At 44.0% G+C, this 24947-nt stretch overlaps 1 protein-coding gene across 1 annotated transcript; it reads right to left on the bottom strand.

Annotated features, from left to right (window-relative positions):
- Positions 1-264: 264 nt before the first annotated feature.
- On the bottom strand, positions 265-24862 carry LOC115353624 (disintegrin and metalloproteinase domain-containing protein 9-like). Its single transcript, XM_030043277.1, has 21 exons — positions 24793-24862; positions 23920-24002; positions 23663-23727; positions 23482-23560; positions 22882-22958; positions 20871-21066; positions 17500-17574; positions 17330-17401; positions 16541-16710; positions 15540-15615; positions 14984-15138; positions 13386-13554; positions 11314-11406; positions 10418-10610; positions 8572-8677; positions 6942-7125; positions 5615-5692; positions 3498-3609; positions 1930-2041; positions 807-864; positions 265-276 (listed from the first exon to the last, which is right to left on the bottom strand). Exons 1-21 carry the CDS (start codon positions 24860-24862, stop codon positions 265-267), a joined length of 2235 nt encoding a protein of 744 aa, XP_029899137.1.
- Positions 24863-24947: the final 85 nt, after the last annotated feature.

Below are 24947 nucleotides of genomic sequence, written 5' to 3'. Positions count from 1 at the left end.
TTTCCCTAAAGACCATGAGTTTCTGACACCAGGGCTCTTCCCTGGGCCTCATGGATGGGTGATGCCTGTGCATGTGGTGTGAGGTGAGACCTTAGGTGCTCTTCTTTCTTACTATGCTTTCTGTTTTCTGGTTCCTTACTTGTTTTCTTCTGCTTTTCTAACTGGAAGAGGCAGGATTTTTTTTTTTTTTTTTTTTTCCTCCAGGGAGCTTTTCCTTGGAAAAGTTGATCTGATGAAACTGCATCAGCTTTGACGTAGTTTAGATTAGCCAGATTCCTGGAGGATAGAGCAGCCTTGCTGAACAGCAGCAGACACCGCAGAAAAGCCCCGTGGCCAGGATGAGAGCAGAGGCTTGAACTTGACCCTCCTGCCTGGCGGCTCCCTGCAAGGACACTATGGTGTCTGCCACTTCATACTGCCAATTTTGGGCGAGATCTCGTATTTTTCCCAATGTAGACAAAATTCTTATTTTCTGACTAGTGTTTTGTTTGTGCTTTCTTCAGCTGTGTCATCATGCTAATGCCAGCTCTTGAAGCAGTCAATCTGAATGCACTTCTATTTATAGGAACTTGGTATTTTTACCCTAAACTCTCTTTTGACATAAACCAAAACAATTTTCTGCAGGTATGCTGCACACACTCTTTGGGTATGTCCTCACTGGCAGCTTTTGACTTGCACTGAAATAACTGGGGGAGCATGAATTACTGAGAAAGGAAAAAGATGTTTGGAAAATACTGAGATGTTAAAGTTTTCCAAACCCCTTTGAGAACGTCATTTTTATATTAGAGATGGGAGAATATACTTACTTCTTTTGGAGGAGGAGGACTGGTACTACAATTTTTTTCCTGTCTTCTAAGTTGCCACCTATAACATAAAGTGCTCAGTGAACATGAACTTTGGACAGTGATTTCATGCAAAATAAGATGTTCTAGTTTATGGACAAGTACCTTATGAGAAATATTGGGTGTCTTTTTGAAACTGTCTCCTCTGACATGGATATGTAAAATGACAAGAAAATAAAACTATGAAGTGAATTAAATCCTGTCTCTTACCTGAGTTCCAGACATACCACAGATCACTGTGTTAAGGGGAAAGCATTTATTATACCTGCTCTGAAGACTTAGCATAGGGTAGAGATACTTAAATTGGTAGTACATGAGGTAGCTGGGTACTAGACAGTCTTGCTGCAAAGAGCAGAACAAACCTCCGTGTGGTTTTTCCTACTTCTTGGCAGAATAAATTAGCCCAGCAAATCTGAAGCATGTGGATGTGCAGAGATCATCGAGGGGAATGTCATCGTTCATTTTCTGGTTTGGGATTTTGAACATTCTCCCCCCCCTGCAGTCACATTCCCATATTCTTTCAGTTAAGCTTATAAACCCATTTGACCTGGGAAAAATGTGGAAAACAGTAAGAGGATAAGAGAGTGTTTATCCTCTGCACACCATTTAAAGATCTTTCTTTTTTTAACTTTTGTTCACATTTTTCAGTGAATGAAAAAAGTGAAAATCAAAGGAAAAAGTTAAAAAAAAAAAAAAAAAAAATTAAACATTCCATAAGAGAAAAAAGGAAGAGTGATTTAGAAAAAGCCAAATTTTATGAAAAATTATCCTGGAGTTAGACAAAAATTTTAGTTTCAAAATTTCTATGGAAAACTTTTTAGAAGTGCCAGAAAGGATTAAAAACTATTAAGCTCTAGCTGCCATTTCTGGAGAAGAGGCAGTTGTGACAAAGCTCTGGTCGTTGATCCGACCTGCAGGTTGTATTTGAAGCAAGAGGATCTTGGTTTGCAAGAGAGGTGGCCGGCATTGCACTGTGAACTCACAGTAAGGCCCTTCATGGAAAGGGATGCTGAGAACCTTGGTTGGAAATTGTTAAATGTGCCTGAGTTTTGCCAAGTGATGCAAAGATTAGTGGAACTTTACCTACCTTTGGATCCACTGAGCAATGGCAGCCCTCTTGTGCAGCAGAAAGGCCAAAATCAAGAAGAGTGAAAGCAGCATTCCGGCAGCTTTTCCCATAATCCTTGCAGCTCTCAACACTTGGAATGGAAGAGAGAGAAAGAACATTATGCTCTGTGCACACCAGGCGTTTCTGGCACAACAGAACGCTAGTCGAAACAGCAGTTTGTCACGTGTGTTCGGATATTCATTAGTGCACACACTCAACCCCAAACGAGCAGATGCTCACTTGCATGCTGCCTTCCTTCTGCTCTCGGGCTGGGTCTCCAAGGCACGTCCACCACTGCTACTTGGGAGCTACCAGCGTTCTTAGCTTTCTGAGAAACAATAAAAAGCCTTGAGGTATACCGTGTAGAGGCTAAAGTAATGCTATATAGGCCTGGAAACGGGAGTCTTTGGGATGGCATGGTAAGGAGTTTGAGGACATGATGAATGAGCAGGAAGGCTTCCAATGGGGTTCCCTGATAAGGACATGCAGATGAAGAAATACCCACGTATAGCACTGAAGGATAAGTAATGTGAGCTGAACACCTACTTCAGCTAATGGCTGAGGCTCCAATGTGTAGGTAATGTATGGATAAGTAGGTATGAGAGATTTTTTCATAGGGAAAGTGTAAAAGGGTTGGCTTCTTCCAGCACACATAAGCAACTGTTAAGGAGACCCTAGCAGAAGCCTAAAACTTGGCATTGGCCTTTCTCCGTGAATTGAGAGGAGCAGAACATTACCACTTGGGTACCTTCCCCTCCTCACAGGCAGGTGAAATACTAGAGTGGGTTGATATTTGAAGAGCAGCTGATTTGACATATAAACAGTTATCTGCTCAAAAGAGTTATATTTCTGCGGTGCCATGGGCCCTTTACTGCCTGAGCAACTTGCCATTTGCCTGGTCAAATAAAGAGTAGAAAGATCTAATAGCTCTTTGTCAGTAGCAGAACTAATGAGCAAAGAGGGTTGGAGAAGAGCTTGAAGGCTGTCAGCTGTCGGGTGCTGATGGGTTTGTGGAGTACTGCTGAGTGACTGTGTGGTATTTCTTAATCAGCAAGTTAGAACACCGAATGTATAGGAAGGCAAAAGTATACCTCTCAGAGGTACTTGCCGGGATCATATTTATTTATATCCTGTCCTCTCTGGATTGGAGCTCTGCTGGAGATCTCTGTTAAGAGGAGAGGAAGATTCTCCTAAGAGGGTTTTGCTGAGCTCAGAATGACACCCCTCATAAACCATCTTAATGAACTGTGTGCTGGCTGCTTGGCCCCTGTGCTTAGTGGAATCGATCTGTAGTTTGTGTGGGTGCCCTGAGAATAGTCTGAGAGAGTCAGGCAAAGCAAGCACAACTAGCGTGATAAAAAAAGAAGGCGAGGTAAGAGAAAAAAAAACCACCTGACATGGCTAAATAGCAAGGGACAAAGAGACGCCTGAACAAAGTCTAAAGTGATCTGAAAGTATAGATGGAGAACTGCTGACCTCGTTGAAGAAAAAGTAAAACTAAGCCAGGCAATGCGATGTGCAGAGAGGTCCCGCCACACGGCACTTACTGTGCGAAGGAGGAGGTGGTCCGCTGTCAACACTGCCTCCAAAGCCTTCCAGCTTGCAGTCCGGAGGGGCCCATCCAAAATCGCAGTGACAGTTTTTCTTATTGTTGCACACCTAAAAGAAAACACTTACTTTATGGCATGAAAAATAAAGAAGTCATGAGGTGGCCCTGTGTTTCCCTGGGGAATAGGCTGCTAGCACAGTTTATTGGCAGGCACTGCAGAAAGAGGCTGGATGAAATCCGTGTCCTAAGACAAATTTGGTACTCTGCTTTAGCTGCCATTGTGGAAATGTTCAGCCTGTTTTGTGCAAAGGTGATAGATAGACTGGTGCCCCGGTCACAGGCTGTCGTGGGCTGTGTGGCTTGTACCGATCGTTAGATGTCTGCTATGTTTGCGCAGGGAGGGCAGTGGGAGTTCCCAATCCATCGCTGAGGTGATGGTTCTGTTGGAAGAGGTGCGACAAACACCGCAGGGAAGAGATGACAGCATACAGAAGGCGAGAGATGGTTACATTTGCCTTTTCCAACTTAGTAGGAGTGCTTTTTGCATTTCTCAAGCCATTTTTAATCTCAAAGTTGGAAAGCCTTTTTGCAGTCTTTATTAATTGCAGAGCCGCCCGGCCCTTTTGAATGATTTGACTGTTTCTGTTGTGACAACATATTTCACAAATATGTCCAAAATGAATTTGTCACTTTCATGTGATTCAAAAATTATGGGTTTTCCTGCAAGATAGGACCATAACTCCCTCGGTTGCACATTTATTTGTCCCGTCCACGCTGGATTACTCATCTCCTGCGTTCCTCGGTTCTCACTCACGGTCCCTAACAGCTGAACCTCTCATGGGGCGCAGCGAGGGCTGCCAAGCAGCCTGAGTATCCTCACTGTCGACCAGGAGCAGAGGGAAGAGCTCCCCTGGGACTACTACCCTGATTTTGGGTCATGCTGCAATGTGGGTCTGCGGTCAGCCTGTGTCAGTGGCACGCACCGAGTTGATGCTCTTTAGATGCTCGTTGGCTGATTTCCTATTATATGTTGTTAGTCTAGGTTTGTGTTACTGCTTGGTAGTATGGACCCATAGCTCCGCTCCCCCGCACCTCAAATTTGCACGCCCGTGTAGGTAGTGACAGTTCCCCACCCAAATATAGCGGCTCCGCTTTGAGTAACATTTTCTCTCTTCTGGGGAGACAGGGTTGAGGCTAGCTTTCTTCACTCATTTATGCAGCCCAAACCACATAGAGCAGTAATTATTAATTTTCAAGTATGTCTGTTTAGTTTGGAGAATGGCTTCCCAAGAAAAAAGCGTGCATTTTTTTGGGTTATAACCTTTCTCTCTGAACACAGTACAACGACATGGCTATTCCAACTACTTTGAGACCAGTGTTGCCAAGAACATAACTTCTGAAGGACGTGGCCACCTGCAGCTGGTGACAGAGCAGAAGAAAACCAGACCTCAGACCCTTCCAATTACAGGTTGACAGACTGCCAGTAACTTCTTACTGGTCCTTGGCAATACTACAGATAAAAGACAGATGATGGCAAATCTTCCTAATATTCTCCCTTAGCATCCACACTAACACCCAGACAGATCTTCTGCTCATCTACAATAATATCTGTCTGGAAAGGGGCAGGTACCTTGGAAGTGATGTCATAAAAAAAGTCCACATGTGAAATAATTCTGCCAGTATTAATGTCTGGAATGTAGGTTTTATAAGTGCAGCCAATATTGTACAAAATATGCCATTTCTGTAGTATTTCTAAAGAAAGCGAAGTTACAGAACTATGCATGCATTTTTTAGAAGATCTCTCCAACTCCACCTCATTTAAATTCAGTAGCACTGGCAGGTGCAATGAAGGATGAAGCGTTATGATGAGGAAGTTGGTTTTCAAAATATTTGAGGGAACAAATAAGAAGAATGGTGAAGTAACCAACAAAACTGCTATGAAGAGCTGTGGAGGGCCAGAGCAGAATCTGGGAGGAGAGTCATGGGTGAAAACCAAAATAATCTCTGTGCTGCTGAACCAGGAATGATTCTGGACTTCTAATTCTGCTTTTGAGAGACAAATTTACACTTCATATACTCTACTGTTCAAAGGGTACTTAGATGTTTTCTACTTACCCCTCTGCCATTGCATTTTTTCTCCCTACAATCACTGTTGAGAAAAGCCGCGTTGACACATGTCCTGTTCATACATATCTGCAGAAAGAGGCAGATTTATATTAGTGAAATGATAAAACGGCAGATACTAGGAAAGGGCACTGACTGGTGAATAGGGATAAAAGTAGTGAGAAATAGCAGGCCAAGTCTTTTCAGTCTTGAAAAGTTTAATTTCATTTTCTTTCTCCAAACAAGCACTAGGGGAGCATAAAATGAAGATCTTGGGTTCCAGGTTCAAGGCAAACCAAAGGGAGACTGAACAAACCCTTGAGGGTTACAAAATGCACAAAAACCACTTCTACCTCAGGAACTGAGTACTTAAGAGCTGAAAATAATTGAAGGTAGTGCCAGTATTAGTAGGAAGTACCGTATGTGCCTGCTCTGCTCCTACCCTTCCCTAGGTACCTGCCCACAACTGGTGGAGGATTCTGGGCTGGATGGGCTCTTGGACTGACCCTGCACAACCATCCTGATCTCTGTACATAAATGCAACACTATTTCCCCAGCATGCTTTCCAGCTCCTGGCACTTTATGGCTCAGGAACTCTGGTCTTGTCCTGTCCAGTCCATGACGTGAACAACACCTTGGAACTCCAGAAGATGTTTTGTTTATGCAGTGAATAACTTGGAGCATTTTCCTAGCTCTAGGAGACACAAACACATCTCCTCTGTGCAGAAGGAGAATGAAGAAGATATATTTTCAACTTTTTGCCTTGCAAATTAGTTATTTTTGGAATTAATGTTTGCATTTGGTGATGTGAAACCCATGTCTCCTGAAAGGAGAACTCTACCAAAGCCAACACTGAGCAGGTCCTTCCCTTTTGGTGGAACTCAGCACCTCTGTTTTTCTTAGAAATATTTTCCCTGCCATGTAATAGCAGGAAACTCATCCTTTAGTGTGTCATCAGCTTGGCAGGAGTTTGGTCTTCTGTGTGGGTCAAAGGGAAGAAGTGAGTCCTGTTCCTGGAAAAACACTTCAAATTCTTTTGTATGTACAACAAATGAACGTTGACTTTGATTAGTAGCTTCAAAAGAAGAGTACAATCTATTTCTTTTCCCTTCTAATAGAAAAAAATACCAGCTATTGTGTTAGCCACTCAGTCTGAGGTAAACCCCCCCCCCCCAACCAATACAATATGTTGCTATTTTTCAGCTGCTAAAGAAGGCTTTAACAGAAGGCACTATGGGGTTTATGTCAGAGACCAAGAACATCTCCTTTAGGAACAAAATCCTTCCATTTAATCTCTGTCCTATACTATTCATATCTCCTCCTAGCTCACTAAGAGTACCTTGTTTCTACCGCATGATGTGCCGTCTTTCACGGATCCCTCGTCAGGAGTGTCTGGAGCCAGGTGAAACTCGAGTCCCCAGCAGAGCTGATCGTTCACGGTAGTCTGAACCACGGTCTCGCCGTCTTGCCTGACTGGTACTCTTTTAATGTTAGCACACTGCACTCTTCCACACAGGACATTCCTGGGATAGACAAACAGCCTGCTGCAAGGTCTATGGAGACATCTGAAGATGTGGTGATCCGTGGTGCTGGGACACTGGGAACAACCCTGGGCATGGTCAGAGGTTCCCACTGTCCAGGACCAATCCTTTTAGGCAGTTTGCATCCAACCACCCCTTTTCTGAGGTTAAGACATTTAACTAGTATTGACATGGACTCTTTTTAAGCCCGTTGGTGTCAGTGCCTTGGGCACATAGGCACAGCCCCTTGGTGTATCTCTCCAGAAGCTGCAGAGCTACTTCCATTTGACTATTTGACCCTCACTTTTCATGTGTTTTGCCCATTTTATATACCGTATGAGAAATATAGCTGTTTATGCCAGGAAGAATTGAGTGTAGTTATTCAGAAACTCTCTCTGTGCCCAGAGATGGCAACAGTGAAGCTCAGGTGCTGCCTGTGTAGTGCTCAGTAGGAAAATAGGAAATAAACTCAAGTTGTGAATTTGCAACCTAGTATGTCCTCTAATGACAGCAATGTCCCCCTCCTTGGTGAACTGCCAAAGTGCAAGCATGAAGGTTAGGTACTAGCAACTGCATATTTTTGAGTGAATGTTAATATATGTAGGGATGGTCCCGGTAAACAATCTCCTTCCTTTTGAATGATTGTCCGTATCCACACTCAGATGTGGGTCATTCTCAGCAGGTCCTGCTCTCAGGACAGGAGCACAGAGGAGGGCTCGGAGAGTGATGAGTTCAAAGATTAAGGGACAGCACTCTACAACAATGTCTCATCTAGGCATGTTTTTCAAGACGTACTGACTGGTGACTGCTGCGCATGACAGCAACATGAAAAGAATTCATGCTAAAGGAGAAAAAGGGTTAGAGAACCCGTTATCAAACTGAACAGGAAAACTCAGCCCTCGCCTGGTGATGGGATGACCCCTTACTGCGGGAAAGCTGGAAAGTATCATGCGCTGAACTTCCATTCATGCTGGGAGATAAGATTTAAGGCTGTTCTGGACAAGCAAAGAAGAAAAATCTGTAAGTTCCTGTAAAAAGAAGACCGTCCTCACTTAACTTTCTGGGTTGAAAGTGCAAGAAGAACCCAACCCGAAGAAACGCTGCCTCAAATTCCTCCTATTGCCATGTGCTTTTTTCCCTTACTTTGACCGTTATACAGGTAGGCTCCCAGCAATGCTTGTACATCACACCTTCACCTATGAAAACCAACCAGAAAAGCCTAGCAGAGCCTCCAGGTCATACAAAAAAGCCGCACTCCTTTTCCCGACACCGTTTTTGCTTTTGCCTCTCTTGTGCTTAATCCCAACAAAAAAAATTCAAGCTGAAAACCCCTTAGAAGCAGTGCTCTGTTTGTATGCCTTGTATAACAACGCACAAGAGTAGTGTCCCAGTCCTGCCTGGCTACTGGCAGGAGTGGGACACCAGTAACCACCAGTAACCAGCACTTACTCTTCCAGGCATTTAGTGTAGTATGTCCCGTTCCAGCCACAGTTCCCACACCGGTCGCCTCGAACATTCACTTCCCTAAAGCAGCTCAGCGGGGCACGGTGGGCGGCTGCAGAGTGAGAGAGCAAAAGGAGACGTTCACGGAGAGGCAGGGACTATCTGCACCCCCATCATCCCTCCAGATGATATTTGTGGTTTTTTCTGAAATGAAGTTCCAGTCAACCACAGCTTGCATTTGACCTGCCATGTTTTATGGGCATTTTTTTCCCCCCCCCACCTTTTGGTTCTGGTCCTCTTTTGGACCAAAATAATCAATGTGAGACTAAAGTGGCTAAACGAACAGATTTCCCACCAAGAGATCAACCAATGATCAGAATGGACTATGGTCATTTATCCAGAACAACATGGAGCATAAAATTGGATTAAAAGCCTAAAATCTTTCCCAAACCTATTTTTTTCTTTAATTCTAACTTGCTGGGTGACACAGGTTAATGTATCTTACATTTATCATGAAACCAGAATCACCACCATTATATTCAGTATTAGCAACACTAATTTCTGTTAGATGTCAGAAACAGCTCAGAGATCTGGATTTCAGTAAAGCAAAACCATTGCTAACCCAGGGGACTCACAGTTTTTTTCAGAACATTTTTATGTTCACAAAGTGTTGTATAAGAGTAACAGACCACTGAGGGAAAAGAGGGAGAGCCTGTGGTCAATGCAGGACTCCCATCAGGCATTTTTACAAGTTTTCAAGCATCCAAAATGTTCTCAAAGTAAGACCAACTGCCAGACTTCCCAGCTGTCCTGCAGAGGTGGCTGAGATCGCTGTTGGCCATGTTAGCACCATGTAAATACTCGCGTGACAATTCCTTTGGTGCCCCACGTCGAAATGATGACAAAAATATTCTGCCTGATCAATATCCCTGCCTTTCCCAGCAATGCCTTTCATGAGAAATGCTACTGTCTTCATGTGCATGGATTCCCAGAGACTCCAAACTTCTCATAAACGTGGTAGATCACAGAGGAACTGTGGCCATATTTGCAGAAGACTTTCATATGTTCATAAAGAAACCTAGGTCTCAGATCATGATGGGCATCACTGCTATCACTAACAAGGGAGTACAGAACAGATCTGCTCTGCTGCAGCTTCAGGACACATGCACTGGGGAAGTTTGGTTACTTCCTACAGAACTGAAATAACCTGAAAGAGGATGTGGGCGGGTATTCAAAAAAATCACATGCATGCTTCAAGTTTGAACTGGGGGAAATTTAGATGCATGAATTATAGGTTGGGGTTGCTTTCAAAGGCATAAAAGTGATCTCAACGACTGTCTCCAGCACGTCTTTGTTTCTGGGACCCTCTACTGGCAAATGGGTCAGGGTGGCCATGTCTGCTGTTCCCATTGCAACAACCACTGCCAGAGAAAACCCCTTTTCTGTTACCCTAACTACTGTAAATATATTGAATCATAGAATCATTTAGGTTGGAAAAGACCCTTAAGATCATCAAGTCCAATACTATGTTTTATATACACATTGTTTTTTATATATATATATATATATATGTAGTTATATAGCTGTTGTTATAAAATCATGGGGTATTTAAGAAGTATTCTTTAGTATTTTTTATGCAAGTACTTATATTCTTAAGTAACTGGCCCATCTATTGAAGCCTGCCTGCCTTATAAAGAGTAAACAGCGAATCTTCAGTGACTGTGGAAAAAACCAGACTTTTTTAAAGCAGAGGGCAGGGAAGGGGGAGGAGACATGAGACAAAGTGTTATCTGAAGGCGAGGGCTAATTCCATATGAGATGATCTGGCTGTTCCTTGGATGAGGTATCTTGCCTCTGCCAAATAAAGCTTTGCATTGTGCCTCGTGGCTGTGGCAGTGTCCATCGTAGCAGCGGTCGTTGTCACCACATAGGGTTCCATCTTGCTTAAATACATCCATGGGGCAGCTACCTGAAGAGCCATTGCAGTACTCGGGGAGATCACATACACTCCTATCTTCTCTGCAGATTTTTCCTGCTGGCTGAAACTGTAAAGAAAAGCCCACAAAATGAGTTTTGAATAGATTTTTTTTTTTTTTTCTGGAGTGACTGGCCCAAATTACTGAAACCCATGTGGCAAAATCTTAGGGAATGGCCCAAAAGTGTAAGATGAAGAACAGCAACTTGAATTTGCAAAAGTCAGACAGAATAAGGACTGGAGGAAGGTATAAGGGACTAAAGTCCTTGCTGTCCTATGGAAATTGAGACATTGCAAATGGTGATCACTGATATTCCAGCAGAGAAACTCATGGTTTTATTCGTGCATTTCAGGTTGAATCTGAAATGCCTCTACAAATAGTGTTGCTGGATTTTCCCTAAAAGCTCAAAATCAGCAGGAATGTAAATGAGGTTTTAAAATCTCTTTCCTTTCAGCCAGACTTGTGATCGTTGGATGTTTGGTCCATGACACCGATGCTTGTGTTGGGTTAGTTGGTCCTGTCCTTACACCCTCGCTTTGCTGCTCCTGCTGATGGTTTTTGTCTGACATAAGTTCAGTATATCTAAACTATTTGTTTTCTACCTCAGCATGAGCAGTTTCCAATCAAGTTTATGGATATTTTCAGACCAAATATACTGAGAAATACAGGAAGTAAACACTAAAGCACCTAACCAACAGCTCTGAAGAACAATTAAATCATTAGTTTGCCCTAGATTACAAAGCCAATAGCAGTTGTTGCTGTTGTGATTTACCTGACATTTGTGACAGCATTCACCTCTGTAACAAGCCGCCCCTGGTGTGAGCAAGCAGCTGGAGGAGAAGCAGCATCCTTCTTGGAGGCATGCCTGGAAGTAAATAATGTTGCACCATCTCAGTGTTAAGAGTTTTTTTGTTTGGATCAGCTTCTCTAGCTTAAGAGACACAGAATTAAAGGAAATAAAGGGAAAAAAAAATCTGCTGTTTTCTGCTGCTCCTCAGACTCTGGACATTCTGGAGTTCTGTGTCAAGGGGAACTATGCCTTGTGTGGACACTTTTAAAACAATTCACATTTTTCTTTAAACACTAGTGCTTCCATCTCGTCTCCTCTGTTAATCAGCCAACCTATCTGCTTCACAGGGGTGCTCTAAGAATAGGCCCATTAATGTTTCCAAAGAACTTGGAAACCCTTCTGAGCACAACGGGATATATTGGTCTCACTTTCTATCCTTTTTTTCCTTCTTTTGTACTTTCCTTCCTTCCTTCCCTTTTTCAAACTCTTTCAGCAATGATCCACCATTTCCTTAAAAGTTGAAATTCCCTATCCCAAACCATTCAAGGTGCTAGAGCTGATGGATTTCTCAACTCTGGCACATAAACACAATGAATTACCCGAATTTTAAGAATACCTGGGATGTAAGGGTATCTGCTTTGGAAGGAGAGCTGGTTAATGGTTTTTTAGCATAAAAACAAGGAAAGGAGACAGGAACAGGAATGAATTGATCACACAATGCTGATGAAGAGGAGATAATAGGAACATTAGCAAAGACCAGAGCTCTCGGGTCACTGATGGAAAACAAGATTTTCTTGGTTCTCCTGAAGAGGACCCAAACTTATAATGTGGTATTTGAGAGGGAATGTAGGATTGTGTAAAACTTATTGTGGGATGTTTTAGGGCAAATGTGGGGATGTGCAAAGCTTTGTTGGGGATGGTGAGGGGAAGGACCAAAGGCGGGGAGAGATTAAGGTGGATTGGGGAGGAACAAGTGTGGGAAAATTGAAAAGAGGGGGGATAAAAGAGGGCGATAAAAAGGGTCTCCTGGTCAGGGCACTTGTATGGCTGAGCCCTGTGCCTGATTAAGAAGAGGTCTGGGATGAGTGGTTGGAGAGAGCAAGGTTCTGGGGGCTGTAGGTGGTAGGATTTGGTTTTTCCTAGCATAATTTCTTAAAGTAGGTGAACCCTCTTTACCAGCAAGGTGCATGATGTTCAACCCAAGCCTGGATATAATACACATGCAAATTGCTCTGTGTGGGAGATGTCAGTGCAACGGCCGGGTTTTGACAAAGCTACAGAAGCTTCGTACAAATAATGATTACACAAAACGCAAATGAGAGTTTCCACTGGAAAACTCAAACTTTCCGACGTGTCACAACTGCATGGATCCTGGCATGAGAGCTGCAAAGACACCAACATGCAAGTGCTTCAGAAAAGCACTTCTTTCATGGACTTCAGGGTAAATATAAGAAAGAACAGAAATAGAAAAAGTCTCATTTTACAGACAAGAAGATGCAAGTGCTCATAACTTGCTTGTATATAGAGCGGCTTGGAGGCAAAGACATGTCCCTTCTGAAGAGTCTCCACTTTGTCTGCAGCACTGCTCAGATACTTCTGTTTTCTTCAGACCCCTCATTTTTAGGAACATTAGTACAACCAGAAGGAAAACACCATTCCATTTGGACAAGGTATAGAGAGGTCTTGTCTCTGTCCTAGCAGCGTGACTCCTTATCAGACACTTGCAGACAGAGTTCACCGTTAGCTCTGCACAGAGTCTGCCATGAAAGGTTCCTCCAGAGTCATGCAAAAAACCCCTGAATTTACCTCTAGATATGCTCTGCATATGTTTGCACAAATCATGCATATTTTGCCCACAAATAAAGCCATATTTGGGAAAACCCCCACTTCAAGGGAATTCACAGAAGTGGAAGCCAGTGGGCTCATTTGAATGTGTAACACTTCAAAGACCAGTTCTTCCCATGAGTCAGTGAGCTTTCATAGTTGCAAAACCACCACAATTTTATGAACACTACTCTAAGATGTAGATTGCAGTGGAATTTTTAGTTGCTAACCTCGTCACTGCCACAATCACATTCTTCCTCTTTTTCCAAGACACCATTGCCGCAGAGTTCAAGAAGAAATGGTTTTAAGGATGGTATGTTGAGTAGACAAGGTAGATTTTTTCTTATTACTTCATCGTAATATTCTCCCATAGTGCAATTACTGAATGCCAAGCAAGATCTGTAAGAAAAAAAAAATTATATATGACCATACCATATTTATAAATGAATTGATGGAGTTAAAGAACAAATAGATTAACTAGCAAAGAGGAACATGGACAGTTTTAGTGGGAACAAGTCTTTTTTCTCTCCTTTTTTCATGTGTAAATATGGGCATGGAAATTACTGTGGCCAAATTGGAAACAACTCAACTGAACATGTTGATTAATTGCCATTTAGGAATTCTGGAAGAACTATTGGCTAAAGTGAGAGGTTTGGAAACAGATAAATTTAATGAGTACGTTAGGATAACGAGGTTACTATTGGAATGGATGGCAGCAAAAGCTGAAGGATCAAAGAGTCATGGAACACAGTGCTCTGACTTGCTGAGGTTCTCACCCCAGCCCTTGTGTGCTGGGTCCTCAGTCCCCTTGAGGTCACCATAGAGGTGACTTCCAGGTGGACGGGATGGGAGGGACATCACAGGGTGAAGCAGGACTGCTGGTGGCCCCACTGAAATGGCTGTTTCAATCCTAATGTTATTGGAAGAACAGACAAATCTGCTAGGAGACTTCAGTTTCTCAAATCCTTAATGTCTTCAGGGAGGCTTAGCTGGTCTCTGGTAAAGATAAGGGTCTAATATGAAGCATGGAGCCTGTGTCTTTCTCATTGCTGCAGTACGTGCATTGCAGAGAACGAAACAGAGATGAGGACTTCTTCACACCAAGAAAAGGATCTTAGGACTTGGAAGCAAACCAATCTGCAATGAAGAAACCTTCACTGCCTGCTGAAGTCCACTGTGTGTTGGGCAGACCTCTAGAGCTAAGAGGAATGAGTCTTTTTTGAAGACATTGTATTATCAGCAGTACGTGGAGCTGACCAATGCAAGGATGCTCCTGCAATATCATATGGTTTCTTTGATGCTAAAACAACAGAAGCTGATGTCTACCAAATATTTTTCACAGGTTTCAGGAGACATTAATTAATTAGTGGAATTCTTTTTCTTCATGATGATCCTACATCGAGAGAGCAGGTATGAGGACCAGCTATGAGGAAGCCAAAACCAAGCAGCGCTTGGAGAAAGCAGATGGAAAATAAATATTCTGTGGCCAGTGGATCCAAGGAAGCCAAGTTTTCTGTGGATTTGTGTCTCAGGGAGAACTGGTGTCTCTTGTCTTATCTGAATAACTATTTTCACTTGATAAAGCATCGTAGAGTAATGTAGGTTGGAAGGTACCTCTGGAAGTCCCTAGTCCAACCACCTGCACAAAGCAGGGGCAGCTTAGACTCCCATTCCTCTGCCAAGTTGAGCTGGAAGATTAAAAGATGCTGTGGAGGAATGGGCATACAGCCCCCCTATAGAAACACAGCGTTTGCTCAGAGGCAGACTGCTGAAGGCAATGACCCAAATCTCACCCTCAGTGATGCAGGGAAAGCCAAGCTTCACTTACCCCGGGGATGTTCGCATGATGCATCCTCTGTGGGTGCAGTTGCAATTGCAAAATTTGTTGTGAAATTGTTTTGCGTCATCATGGCTGAAGCCTAAACTGTGGCCTATCTCGTGGGCAAGCATCATCATGTCGCTGATGGTGTCGTGGCCAGGGAACTGCAGGTGGGAAGAAAAACCACAGGTCCACGTTTTCTCAAGTCAGTGTATGTTGATGTGGAGAAATTCAGATCCAGACTTCCAATGTTTTGCTCAGTAATTGTGCAATTTGTGCTCGCTAGGGACTTGCACTGGCAAACAACCAATTAGGGAAACCAAAGGACCCCTAAAGAGTTGGTCTGGGGAAGCACTGGAGAATTGCTCCTTCACCATCTCATGTTCTTTAAGAAATGGCAAAACCAAGACCTACATCAACTCCTTTAGATGCCCAGTTTAGGTGTTACCTGCTAATTGGTAAAAGCCTGAGCCCAGGAGTTATGTAGAATTAACTCCCAAGGTTCACTGTGAATATGAAAGGTTTATTTTTCCTTTCAGTGCAAACCCGTGAGGTCTCCCCTTACCGAGACGACACCCATGGAGTTCGTCTGGCACGTTGTCCCCTTCCAGGCAAATCCCCGTTCCTTGTAGTGCTGGCCACTGCAGCGGGAAAGTTTGAACATTAAAGAAATGCAGAACTGCTTTGTGTCAATAATGGGATACATCACCTGAATTACAGCTGGAAAATAATGGTTTCGGGTAATGAGGGGCTCCTTTCTTGAAGAAAAGCCCAGCATCACCCATTTCTCCTATGGGAGCCCTGTATGCAGCTGGGCTGGTACCCACAGATTAGGTGTGCAAGCACCAGCGATGCATCATGCTAAGGAGGCAGGGCCACGGTTTATAAACTCATTGGCATCCTCCCTACTTTAAAGGGAAGAGTGGCCTATAGGCTGTTTCAATAAAAAATAATTATTCAAAATCATTTTTAAAAGTTTTGGTGATATAATATGTTGAAGGTTTCTTTCCCCCAAAATAAAGGAAAAAGGAACAGACAAAACAGAAACAAGGTGCTAGGTCTTAAAAAGCAAATGAGTGAAATAAGTGATTAAACATCTTGCAGTATGAGATCTAACTCCCTTGTCCTAGGAAAAAGGTTTAACTGAAATATTGAGTTGTAAACCATATAACAATGAATTATTCTACCTAAAAAATGAGTGGCTTGTATATATAAAAATAAGTAAAAACTAAAAATGAGATTGAAATAATTCAGTTACAGACAACTGTATCAAAATTGGAAATAAGCTGTATGCTCTATGTGTGTACGTGTGTGGAAAAATATAAAAGAGGACAGTGAAAGGGAAAAGAGAATTCTTGTACCAATTTACATGACAAATATGTGCTGATTAGTACACGAACTGATTAAGCTGTTACATTTTTTTCCACGAGATATCACCAGGACAAAAGACTTATCAGCATATATATGTAAAAATTAGAAGAAGAAAGAGATGAAAATATTCTTGCTCCCTGCTTATCTCCCCACAGCCGGCACGTGAGCTGAGCGATTAAAACGCAGCGCTCTTACAGCAGTAACTGGATATGGTCATAATTAATGCGACCGACGGCATCCCTCTGACACCACGCGGCAAAAACCTGCAGCGTCCGGGCCAGGCTGTGGGCGGCCGTCACCTGGTCCGTCCTGGTCCACATCTCCACCGCACTGATGACGATCTGCAGCTTCATGCACTTGTACACCTGGAAGACGGCGAGGGTTGGCATCCCCTGCAGCCCACGGGGGGTGCAGCGACCCTGGGCGCTGCGCCTGCCTCCGCGTTTTATTCGTGCAAGAACCAGTTTCTTGCTAAAGCTGAAAGAGCTGAGCGTGCCGTTTATTTTTGTGCATTGTATTAATTTAATGGAGCTTTCTGTGTAGCTCATTTCTGAGTGCCTTATGGCTGAGCTCGTGGCTGATGCACTGGCTCCTTGTTGGTGTATTCACAGAGCAGAAGAGGAAAACTCTTGTGCTGTTTTGGAGGGTTCAGAGCAAGAAGAGGCTCGTAAGGGGGATGATCGTAAAGGAAAGAAAGGGAGGTCGTAATGAGCTACCAGAAGGCATTTAGTAATAATAATGCCTATTCCAAGTCAACCATTTTATAGGGATGATTTCAAAATTATTTTTAAACGGGCTTCACTCATATTTGAAGCAACTTCTTAATAGTTCAGGTGGGTTTTATAGCGTTGAGGAACACATCGGTTCCTGGTAGAGTAGCTGCAGTCAGGCACAGATCATTCATCTCTTTCCCAGGGTAGCGGGTTAGACAGCCAGCGGACGGAGCAGAACGGCAGTTGTAATTACCAAGTCATTAAAACTCACCGTGTTCAGGAGGTTGCTTATGGAAATGAACAGATGTAGCATCAGGGTTTCATTGTAGTTCTTAACTTTAAACTGAAAGGGGAGAAGGGCTACGTTACAATGGTGAACGCCAAGGATTCCCTCCAATATAACACGACGGCCGTAGCATGGCGATAATTTCTGGTGCTTACCAGCTCTTTGTTTGTGACCAGAGCCAGCTCCAAGTATCTGGTGGGCACAGGCAGGATCTGAAGACCAGGAACCTCCTGGTAGTGAACAAATGACACTGTGGTTATTGAGATATGTTCAGGAGCTTTAAAGCTTACACCGCATTGTAAAAAACTAAAGTGGTGTTACTCAGACTAATCCAGAATTTCCCTTAAGTACAAGAACACAGAGCAATTATGCATTAGAGAAGGATTAATGAGCATAACGAGTAATCAGGGCGAGAGCAGAGAGATTCAGAGACAGAACACAGTTGTAGGTCGGGTTTTCTTGGTAGGAGGGGAATTACCTGGCATTGCTCATGTTAAATCAGCTCACTATGAGCTGCAGACTTTTGCACGTGCTCAGACCGTTTTTTAATCCTTAGATTTGGCACCACAAAAACTGTGTCAAAGGGAGAATTGAGTGGGGTCAACACGAGCTGCCTGCATCAAGCAGCTCAATGCTAGAAACCAGGAGGGCAAACAGATAATTGCAGATAAAAACCGGTCCTGAAGTGAATTTGTTCAAGCCATATGAAAACCACGAAAAGAACTCTTACTTAGTTTTTCTTCATTTTGCCCAGCACACCTGCGTAATACAGCAAATGGGAGCGTGCCCACCGATAGACCCAGGCAGTGAGAGGCACCGTGTACCGTGCCTGGGATCCATCAGCCTCTGGAAATAAGGTTTTTTGTATTGTGCCCTTTGCGTGTTTACTTGTGCATGGGCAGCTCCATAGGTGGAAGAAAATCTGCTCTAGGTGGGATGCACTCAGTCTTGGGCTGGGTAGAGCTCATTGACTTCTTCTATGTAAATCCAGCACATTAATTGCTGGTAGCAATTGGTTAATGGGTAATCTGGGGGGTTAGTCTTCTCCTCGCAGCAGGTATTGCTCATTGGCAGCAATGTCCCATCTCTGATGGAGTGAGCGCGCAGTGAGACTGTGAGGGCACGCAAGATCTGCAGGTTTGGTGAAGTGGCGAGGATTAAAAGAAGCTGACCCTGCAACAACCTGGCTGGTAGCTTTGGCATTGGCTGAGGTGGGGGTGAGGAAGACACGTTAGCTTTTCTCTTGAGTAGTTCCCAGGAGTTTTGGTGGTAGAAGAGAGGAGGATGAGTCTCTGTCTCTCAGAAAGACAACTTTTAAAATGGTTTAGCTGTTGCAGAAGTATGCATGGCTAAAAAAAAATGCTATTGCTGAAGTCATTTTAAGCATGGGGACTCATCTCTCCTCTCTGGTGAACAAATACCACTTTATTATTATTCTAAATTACCCTCTTTCCCTGGCAGGTTCTCAGTAAATTCAGTGAAATTGTAGCAATTTATAAAACAATATTTCCACCATGGGAGCTGATAAGTAATTCTTTCATCTAAATGCTTCATATTATTATCAGAAGGCAGCATCTCTGAATGTCACTCTTTATTTCTTTCAGTGAATGCAGTCACAGTACGCTGGCATAGGCCAGACTGTCACTATAAATAATCCACACTCATAGGTACAAAAATAACACTTTATCTCAGTTCTTTTGAAAGCAGGAACAGCAATGACAAAAGTCCTCACAAGCTCTAAAAGCTTTCACAAATCAAAGCAAATAAACTATTTTTCTAACCAAGGTGTTTCTGATAACAACTGCATCAGTAATACCCAATATCAAATGATGTCAGAACAAACTAATTTCCTTTGAAAACATGGAAACTGTTTCTGAACAGAAAAGAACAAACAGATGTGTGCATTTTGGCATAGCTAAAGCTTTTTTTGTCTGTGTAATTTGAGCAAACTGGGGAGTAGAGTTTAGATTTTCTTACCATAAGGTGAATACTAACTAAAGACGCAGAGGGAGAAATTGTTGATCTTTATTGCCTAGATGTAAAGATGCATTAAATGAAGTCCCAAGGGAGTCAGACCCAGAACAGAAACTGTTCAACATCAATCCCAGCAGCCTGCGGTTAACACAGCGTGCTGGCAGATTTGCGGACAGCTCCATCAGAGAAGCACGATGAACAGTGATGAGACTTGAAATTATTCTGCTGCTCAATGAGGGAAAAGAAAGGCAAACAAATAGGGTGTAGGAGCAGGAGTCGCGTCAGTAAGACAGGTGATGTAACCTTCCCCCTTACTCGGTGCTCACAGGACTTCAGCAAAAATGACTGTGGGGAGAGAGGCACCCAGCCATGGCCCCAGGGACTTGCACCTCCAGGTCCCTCTGGAGGTAAGGGAGAGGCAGCACAGACAGAGCACTGAGAGGTGTTCAAAGGTTTCTCTAGAAAAGACGAATTACAACCCCAGAGCATCTATTTCTGACACATTAATAAGGAAGATTCAAGCATTGCAGGAAGTTGCCCAGAGGGGTTGTGCAGTCTCCATCCTTGGAGGTCTTCAATATCCAACTGGATAAAGCCCTGAGCAACCTGGTTTGACCTCAGAGCTGACCCTGCGTGGAGGAGGAAGCTGAACCGAAGACCTCCTGACGTCCCTTCCAACCTGGGTCATCCTATGACCCTATGAGATGGAGCTCAAGACCCTTGTCAGAGGGGCTGATAGCACCCACATCCCAGGAACACATCCCACCCCCCAAGCTGTGTCCTTCCCAGGCTCTTTGCCTGGGCAGCCCTACAAAAGAGGGTCTGGAGGGAAGAGCTCTGGATGCAGACACCTGGTCCACAAGTCTACACTTTCCTTTCTGGAGTCAGGCAGTAAAACACTGGATTGTCGATAGATTATCTATAATAGAAAGTCAGTAACAATTGAAATCATTGCTTCTATAGCTTCTGATCACAGCTTATTTAGAAATGTTCTCTAACTGTATTTAAAAATAATTAATCATTTCAGATTTGTTTATTGAAACCTTCAGCTGCTTTTACCTCTGGAGCTGACAGACATGTCAACTCCCCTCTTTAGTGCCGTCTTAAAAAAATTCTTGTTTGCTACTTCCACTTTCATTTCAACCCCCATTTTTAAGACCTGAATATTTTTTTCAGGGTTTGTGAGATGAACTGGCAAGCGGGAAAGGATCTCAAGAGAGAAGCAAACCCAGGGCAGGATGATCTGCACCTGACAAAGTGCTACCTAACACTCCTCAGAAACGGAATGGGGTCTTCATTTCACAGTGTGATGCTTAGGCATGGCTGTAGGTATGGTTTCCATATCATGTGAGGGTACTTTGCTCACTGTCACTATACAGAAAACCTGTTTGCTTCCAGACCTGCAGATGCTTTACTGCGTGAAACCCCTGTCATGCTTTTATGAATGCAATAGGAATTTTCCCCATGGTTGGATCACTCCCAGCATTTAACATAACCTGTACGTACACACACGAATGTGCAACATCAGCACAAGAGGGTGGGGAGTCCTTACTTCGATAACAAGGATTTTATGACTCCTGTTGGCAAGTTCTCCGAATTCAGGCAGGTGGTCCTTGTGCTCTTCGGGCACTTGGCATAGCTGATGCGAGCCACCTTCCAACGCCCTTCGGTAAATGAGGTGTTGAAAAGTTGAGGAGTTCTCCATGGGCTCGATTTCGTACCTCAGATCTCCAATTTGCAAAACTCCACTGCGAATTTTTCAACAGAGGAGTCGGTAAGAGATGTGAACTAAATGACTTCTTAAATTATGTAGTAAATACAAAAATAAACAAGGTGCAGGGTGCTCATCGTAGCATGACTGGAGAGGCAGGGCAGCCCTGTGCATCTCGCCAACAGGTAGAAGCTCCAGGAGCCGCCTCTGGGGTTCAGGGCTATTGGGATCAACCCATATTTTATGGGGTTTTTGTTTGAAGGGGGGGGGGGGTATGGGAAGATTTAGCTCTTGCATACCACTGCTCCTGTGGGTAGGGATCCCCTGAGAAGATATAAGGAGCTCACCTAAAAGATCTTTTATGGAAAAGAAGTGTCATGCCCAAGGTTTAGGATACATAAGAGAGCCTTGAGAGAGCAATCGTGCAGCTTTGGAAAAAAGTAAAGAAGCTGCAGATAAATGCTATATATTAAAGGAAAGTGAGAAGGCAATAAAAGCTCTGTTCTACGCCTCTTCCAAGGAGCATCTGTCTTTAAGATCTGTTTATCCTCACATAGACACTGCAGCTAAATAGGCTGCATCTGCTAGTAAGTTTGCATCCTAAAAAACCTCACTTAATTCAGAGACCTTTTGGGGTGCTTGTTTGAGAAAGAAGGTGCAGGTAGGTCTACCAAAACTCAATGTCATGCCTGGTCTTATAAGAGAGGCTCAATGGGCCTTAGTTTTGCCAGAGATTGAGTTATTTAGTCCTAAAATGTTCATAATTACTGGTTTGTGTATCACAATAGGAAAACACCAAACACTGAGCTGGAAACCCAGAAGACTTTGCTAAGGCAGTTGTGCTAGTGGATTTATCAAGAAGGTCTTTAATGGGAAAAAATTGCCAGTTTCCCACCCTGTGAGTCCCCTGCATCCAGGCTGTGAAGGAAGTTAAGTCTTGCCGTGGGGAGTCTGACACCGGTGCAGGGTGTGGGCAGCTGGATGCTATAAACCATGGATGGCTGCATGGAAGGCTGGATAACTTCCTTCCACCAAAGCCAGTGAAAATAATACAAAATAAAATTAAACATTTTCAAAGTTAGGACAATCTCTTTAAAAAAAAAAGCAGCTCCTGCTCCCCAGGACTGATTTTCTGGAGAAGATCAAAGGTTTGGGTTCGATAACATTGCAGAGGAATAATGTAAAAGAGGACTGTTGAGCTGTGCATGGTTCATTTAAATATCCTCTTAATCTTCAGAGGAGAGGTTACGCTGGCCTTCCTTTCTGTTTGACTAATATTATAAAGTAAAAAAGTTCTACAGGAAGGACTTCAAGAGGGAAGTTGGTGATGGTTATGGGTGACCACCAGTTTAATACAGCATTTTGGGAAGTCTGATTTGCCGGAGACTGTTATGCCCATACAGGTATGCTTTCAGTCTCATGTTCAGAGCTTGCACTATCAGAAATAAATATATCCCAGACATGGAGTGCACCTGAAGAGGAAATTTTCTCGAGAAGTGCTTGTTTAATTTCCCGTCTTTTAAAGTAAGTCTTTGAACTTTCTTGACATGTCAAACCTGCTACCTGCTTACAGGCTGCCAGAAGAATATAAAGCACACTGTTTGGCCAAAAATTTCACTAAAAACTGTTTTTCTATAAAATATCTGCCTTTAAAATTTATACTGGAGAGGCTGTAAAATCTGTAATGCTAAAAAAAATCTCAGCTGTGTTTGAAGGTTTGAATTTTAGTAGCGAGATGCAGCAGAAAGCATCGCACGTGGAAGTGAGGACACCTGCTTTAAAAAGGGAGCTATGCGCCCATCCCAGTTAATTTGATACTGACCCCCCCATTCTTCCCTGGGAGGAGCCCTACCTGATCCCGAAGCACGTGCTGAGGGAGACAACGGATCCCGGGGAGCCTTCCACAAACCCCTTGTAGTAGCAGTCATCCTGCAAGGTGCAAATGTGGCTTCAGGCTGCGGGAAAAGCTCCCATGCCTGGGTCAAAAAACCGCCGCATCAGTAACGGGACACATAAAAACCTCCCCAAATCCAGGTTTTACCACTTTGAAAGGGGTATTTCACATGCAAAACAAAAGTGAAGGCATAAAAGGTAAATAGGTTAAAAACAGGAGCCTGAGAGCTCATCACTGGATAACAATGAATTTTCGGTGGAGTATTTTGTGATTTCTTGATTTTTCTTTTGATGGAGTAAAATTATTTTTAAAACTTGAAAAATTTGAAAGGGAAATCAAGTGTGCTGATCAATCTGAAATTGTTTTTCTAGTTTTTATCAGTCTCTATACAATTTCCTTCCTTTTTTTAAACAAACAGTGTCAAAATAACAGATTTTTTTGGAAACAGAAAGCCATCCCTTGCTTAGATCCACTGGTATATTCAAATGATCCTGCGAGGAGGAGGAGGGTCATTTAGTTCTGGCTGTTGATGCATCCTTGACAGATGCCTAAACTTACTTGAATATATGGAAACTCGGTTATCAGGTCTCCTTCTGGACTGTATGTGAAAACCGGGATGTCCTTGGCTATCAGATTTCTGAAGAGCAAAGCAAAAATCCTCAGTGTGGGTCCATTAATTCCCTGTAATGGCCCCGTGCAAAAAATAAACAAAGGAAGGAAAAGTGGGGAAGAGCCTTACTTTGCCCGCGTCAGATGGACAACATGGTGGTTTCCTTCTGCTGTTATTAAATAGGACGTGTCCCCCTGGAACAGCCGAGGCACTGATTAACTTCAGAAATTAATCCAACAGTGGAAACACTATTTACAGGCTGATTTTGGCTGGGAAGCTGGAGCCGTCCCCTCGCCCCGTTCTCCCTTTGGCACCCACCCATGGCCCCTGCAGAGGCCATGGTCTAGACCCATGGTCGAAACAGCATTTCCTAAAAAGCAAATGACCTCTGTGAAGGTCCCATCCTTTGCCTCCAGCCGCCTGGGCACTGTAACTTCAGAGTAGATGATTCTCGATGCTTCAGTAAAACCTGTAAGAGATTCTGCATTTAGGGAAAAAAGGGCATTAATCACACCAGGCAACAAAGAATTTCCCACCCCTGCAGTGCAGAAGGAGGATTTTAAGTGGAAGTTTGAAAAATTTGGTATGTTTAAATTTTGTGAGTCCATCTGTCTTCAATGAGAGGTGTAGAGGAGGTGGTTGAGCAGCTCTTTGCTGTTAATGCTGGCTTCTAATGAAGCTTAGGATACAAGAAACTCCGGAGAACATTTTTTAAAAAGGGGAAAAATGAGATTACTTCAGTAATTGCAAGAAGCTGAGCCCAGCGTGCATCATCCCCCTGCTCGCCTCCCCAGCCCACGTTCCCCAGCCTGTGTCCCTCCATGCCTGTCCCCACCCTGCATCCCCTGCCTGTGTCTCCCGGTCTGCATCCTCCACCCTCATCCCTGCCCTTGCATCCCCCATCCCCATCCTCCACCCATATGCCCCAGGCTGCACCCCCAGCCCGTGTCCCCCCCTCTGCCTTCCCCCGACCAAGGTCCCCCAGCCCATGTCCCCAGCCTGCATCCCCCATCCCACATCCCTCCCCCTGTTGTCCCCCATGTCCCTCCACACGTGTCCCCATGCCTGCGTCCCCCAGCGCATCTCCTCCCATGCATGTCCCCCACCCACATCCCCCCGTGCGTGTCCCCCATCCCATGTCCCCCCATGCAAAACCCCCCTGCCCGCTTCCCATCCCACCCGCACCCCCCTGTGCCCCTGCACCCTGCCCTTTGGGGTACCCCAGCCCTGCTCCATCCTCCCGTCTCCCTGCCCCTCACCTGGGCAGAGGAGCAGGATCAGTGCCCTGACCCACGCGCCCCTCGGGGGTGGCCAGCCCCCCGTCCCCATCCCTGCGTCCCTCCAGACCGGTCCAGCCCTGTGGGGACGCTCCATCAGCAACAGCCCTCACCTCAACCTCCCCTGGCCTCAGCCC

Source organism: Aquila chrysaetos, chromosome 19 (assembly GCF_900496995.4).
Source record: "Aquila chrysaetos chrysaetos chromosome 19, bAquChr1.4, whole genome shotgun sequence".
Taxonomy (NCBI): Eukaryota; Metazoa; Chordata; class Aves; order Accipitriformes; family Accipitridae; genus Aquila; species Aquila chrysaetos.
The sequence above is the reverse complement of the archived record's forward strand: the minus strand, read 5'-3'. Positions and strand labels throughout refer to the sequence as shown.

Excerpts from the sequence above, each read along its gene's own strand:
- LOC115353624 (XM_030043277.1), bottom strand. The coding sequence starts at position 24,862 with ATGGGGACGGGGGGCTGGCCACCCCCGAGGGGCGCGTGGGTCAGGGCA. Across the intron at positions 17,575-20,870 it reads ATAAAATCCTTGTTATCGAA|GAGGTTCCTGGTCTTCAGAT; the intron begins GTAAGGACTCCC and ends GTTCACTACCAG. Across the intron at positions 10,611-11,313 it reads AATGCTGTCACAAATGTCAG|TTTCAGCCAGCAGGAAAAAT; the intron begins GTAAATCACAAC and ends TTTTCTTTACAG.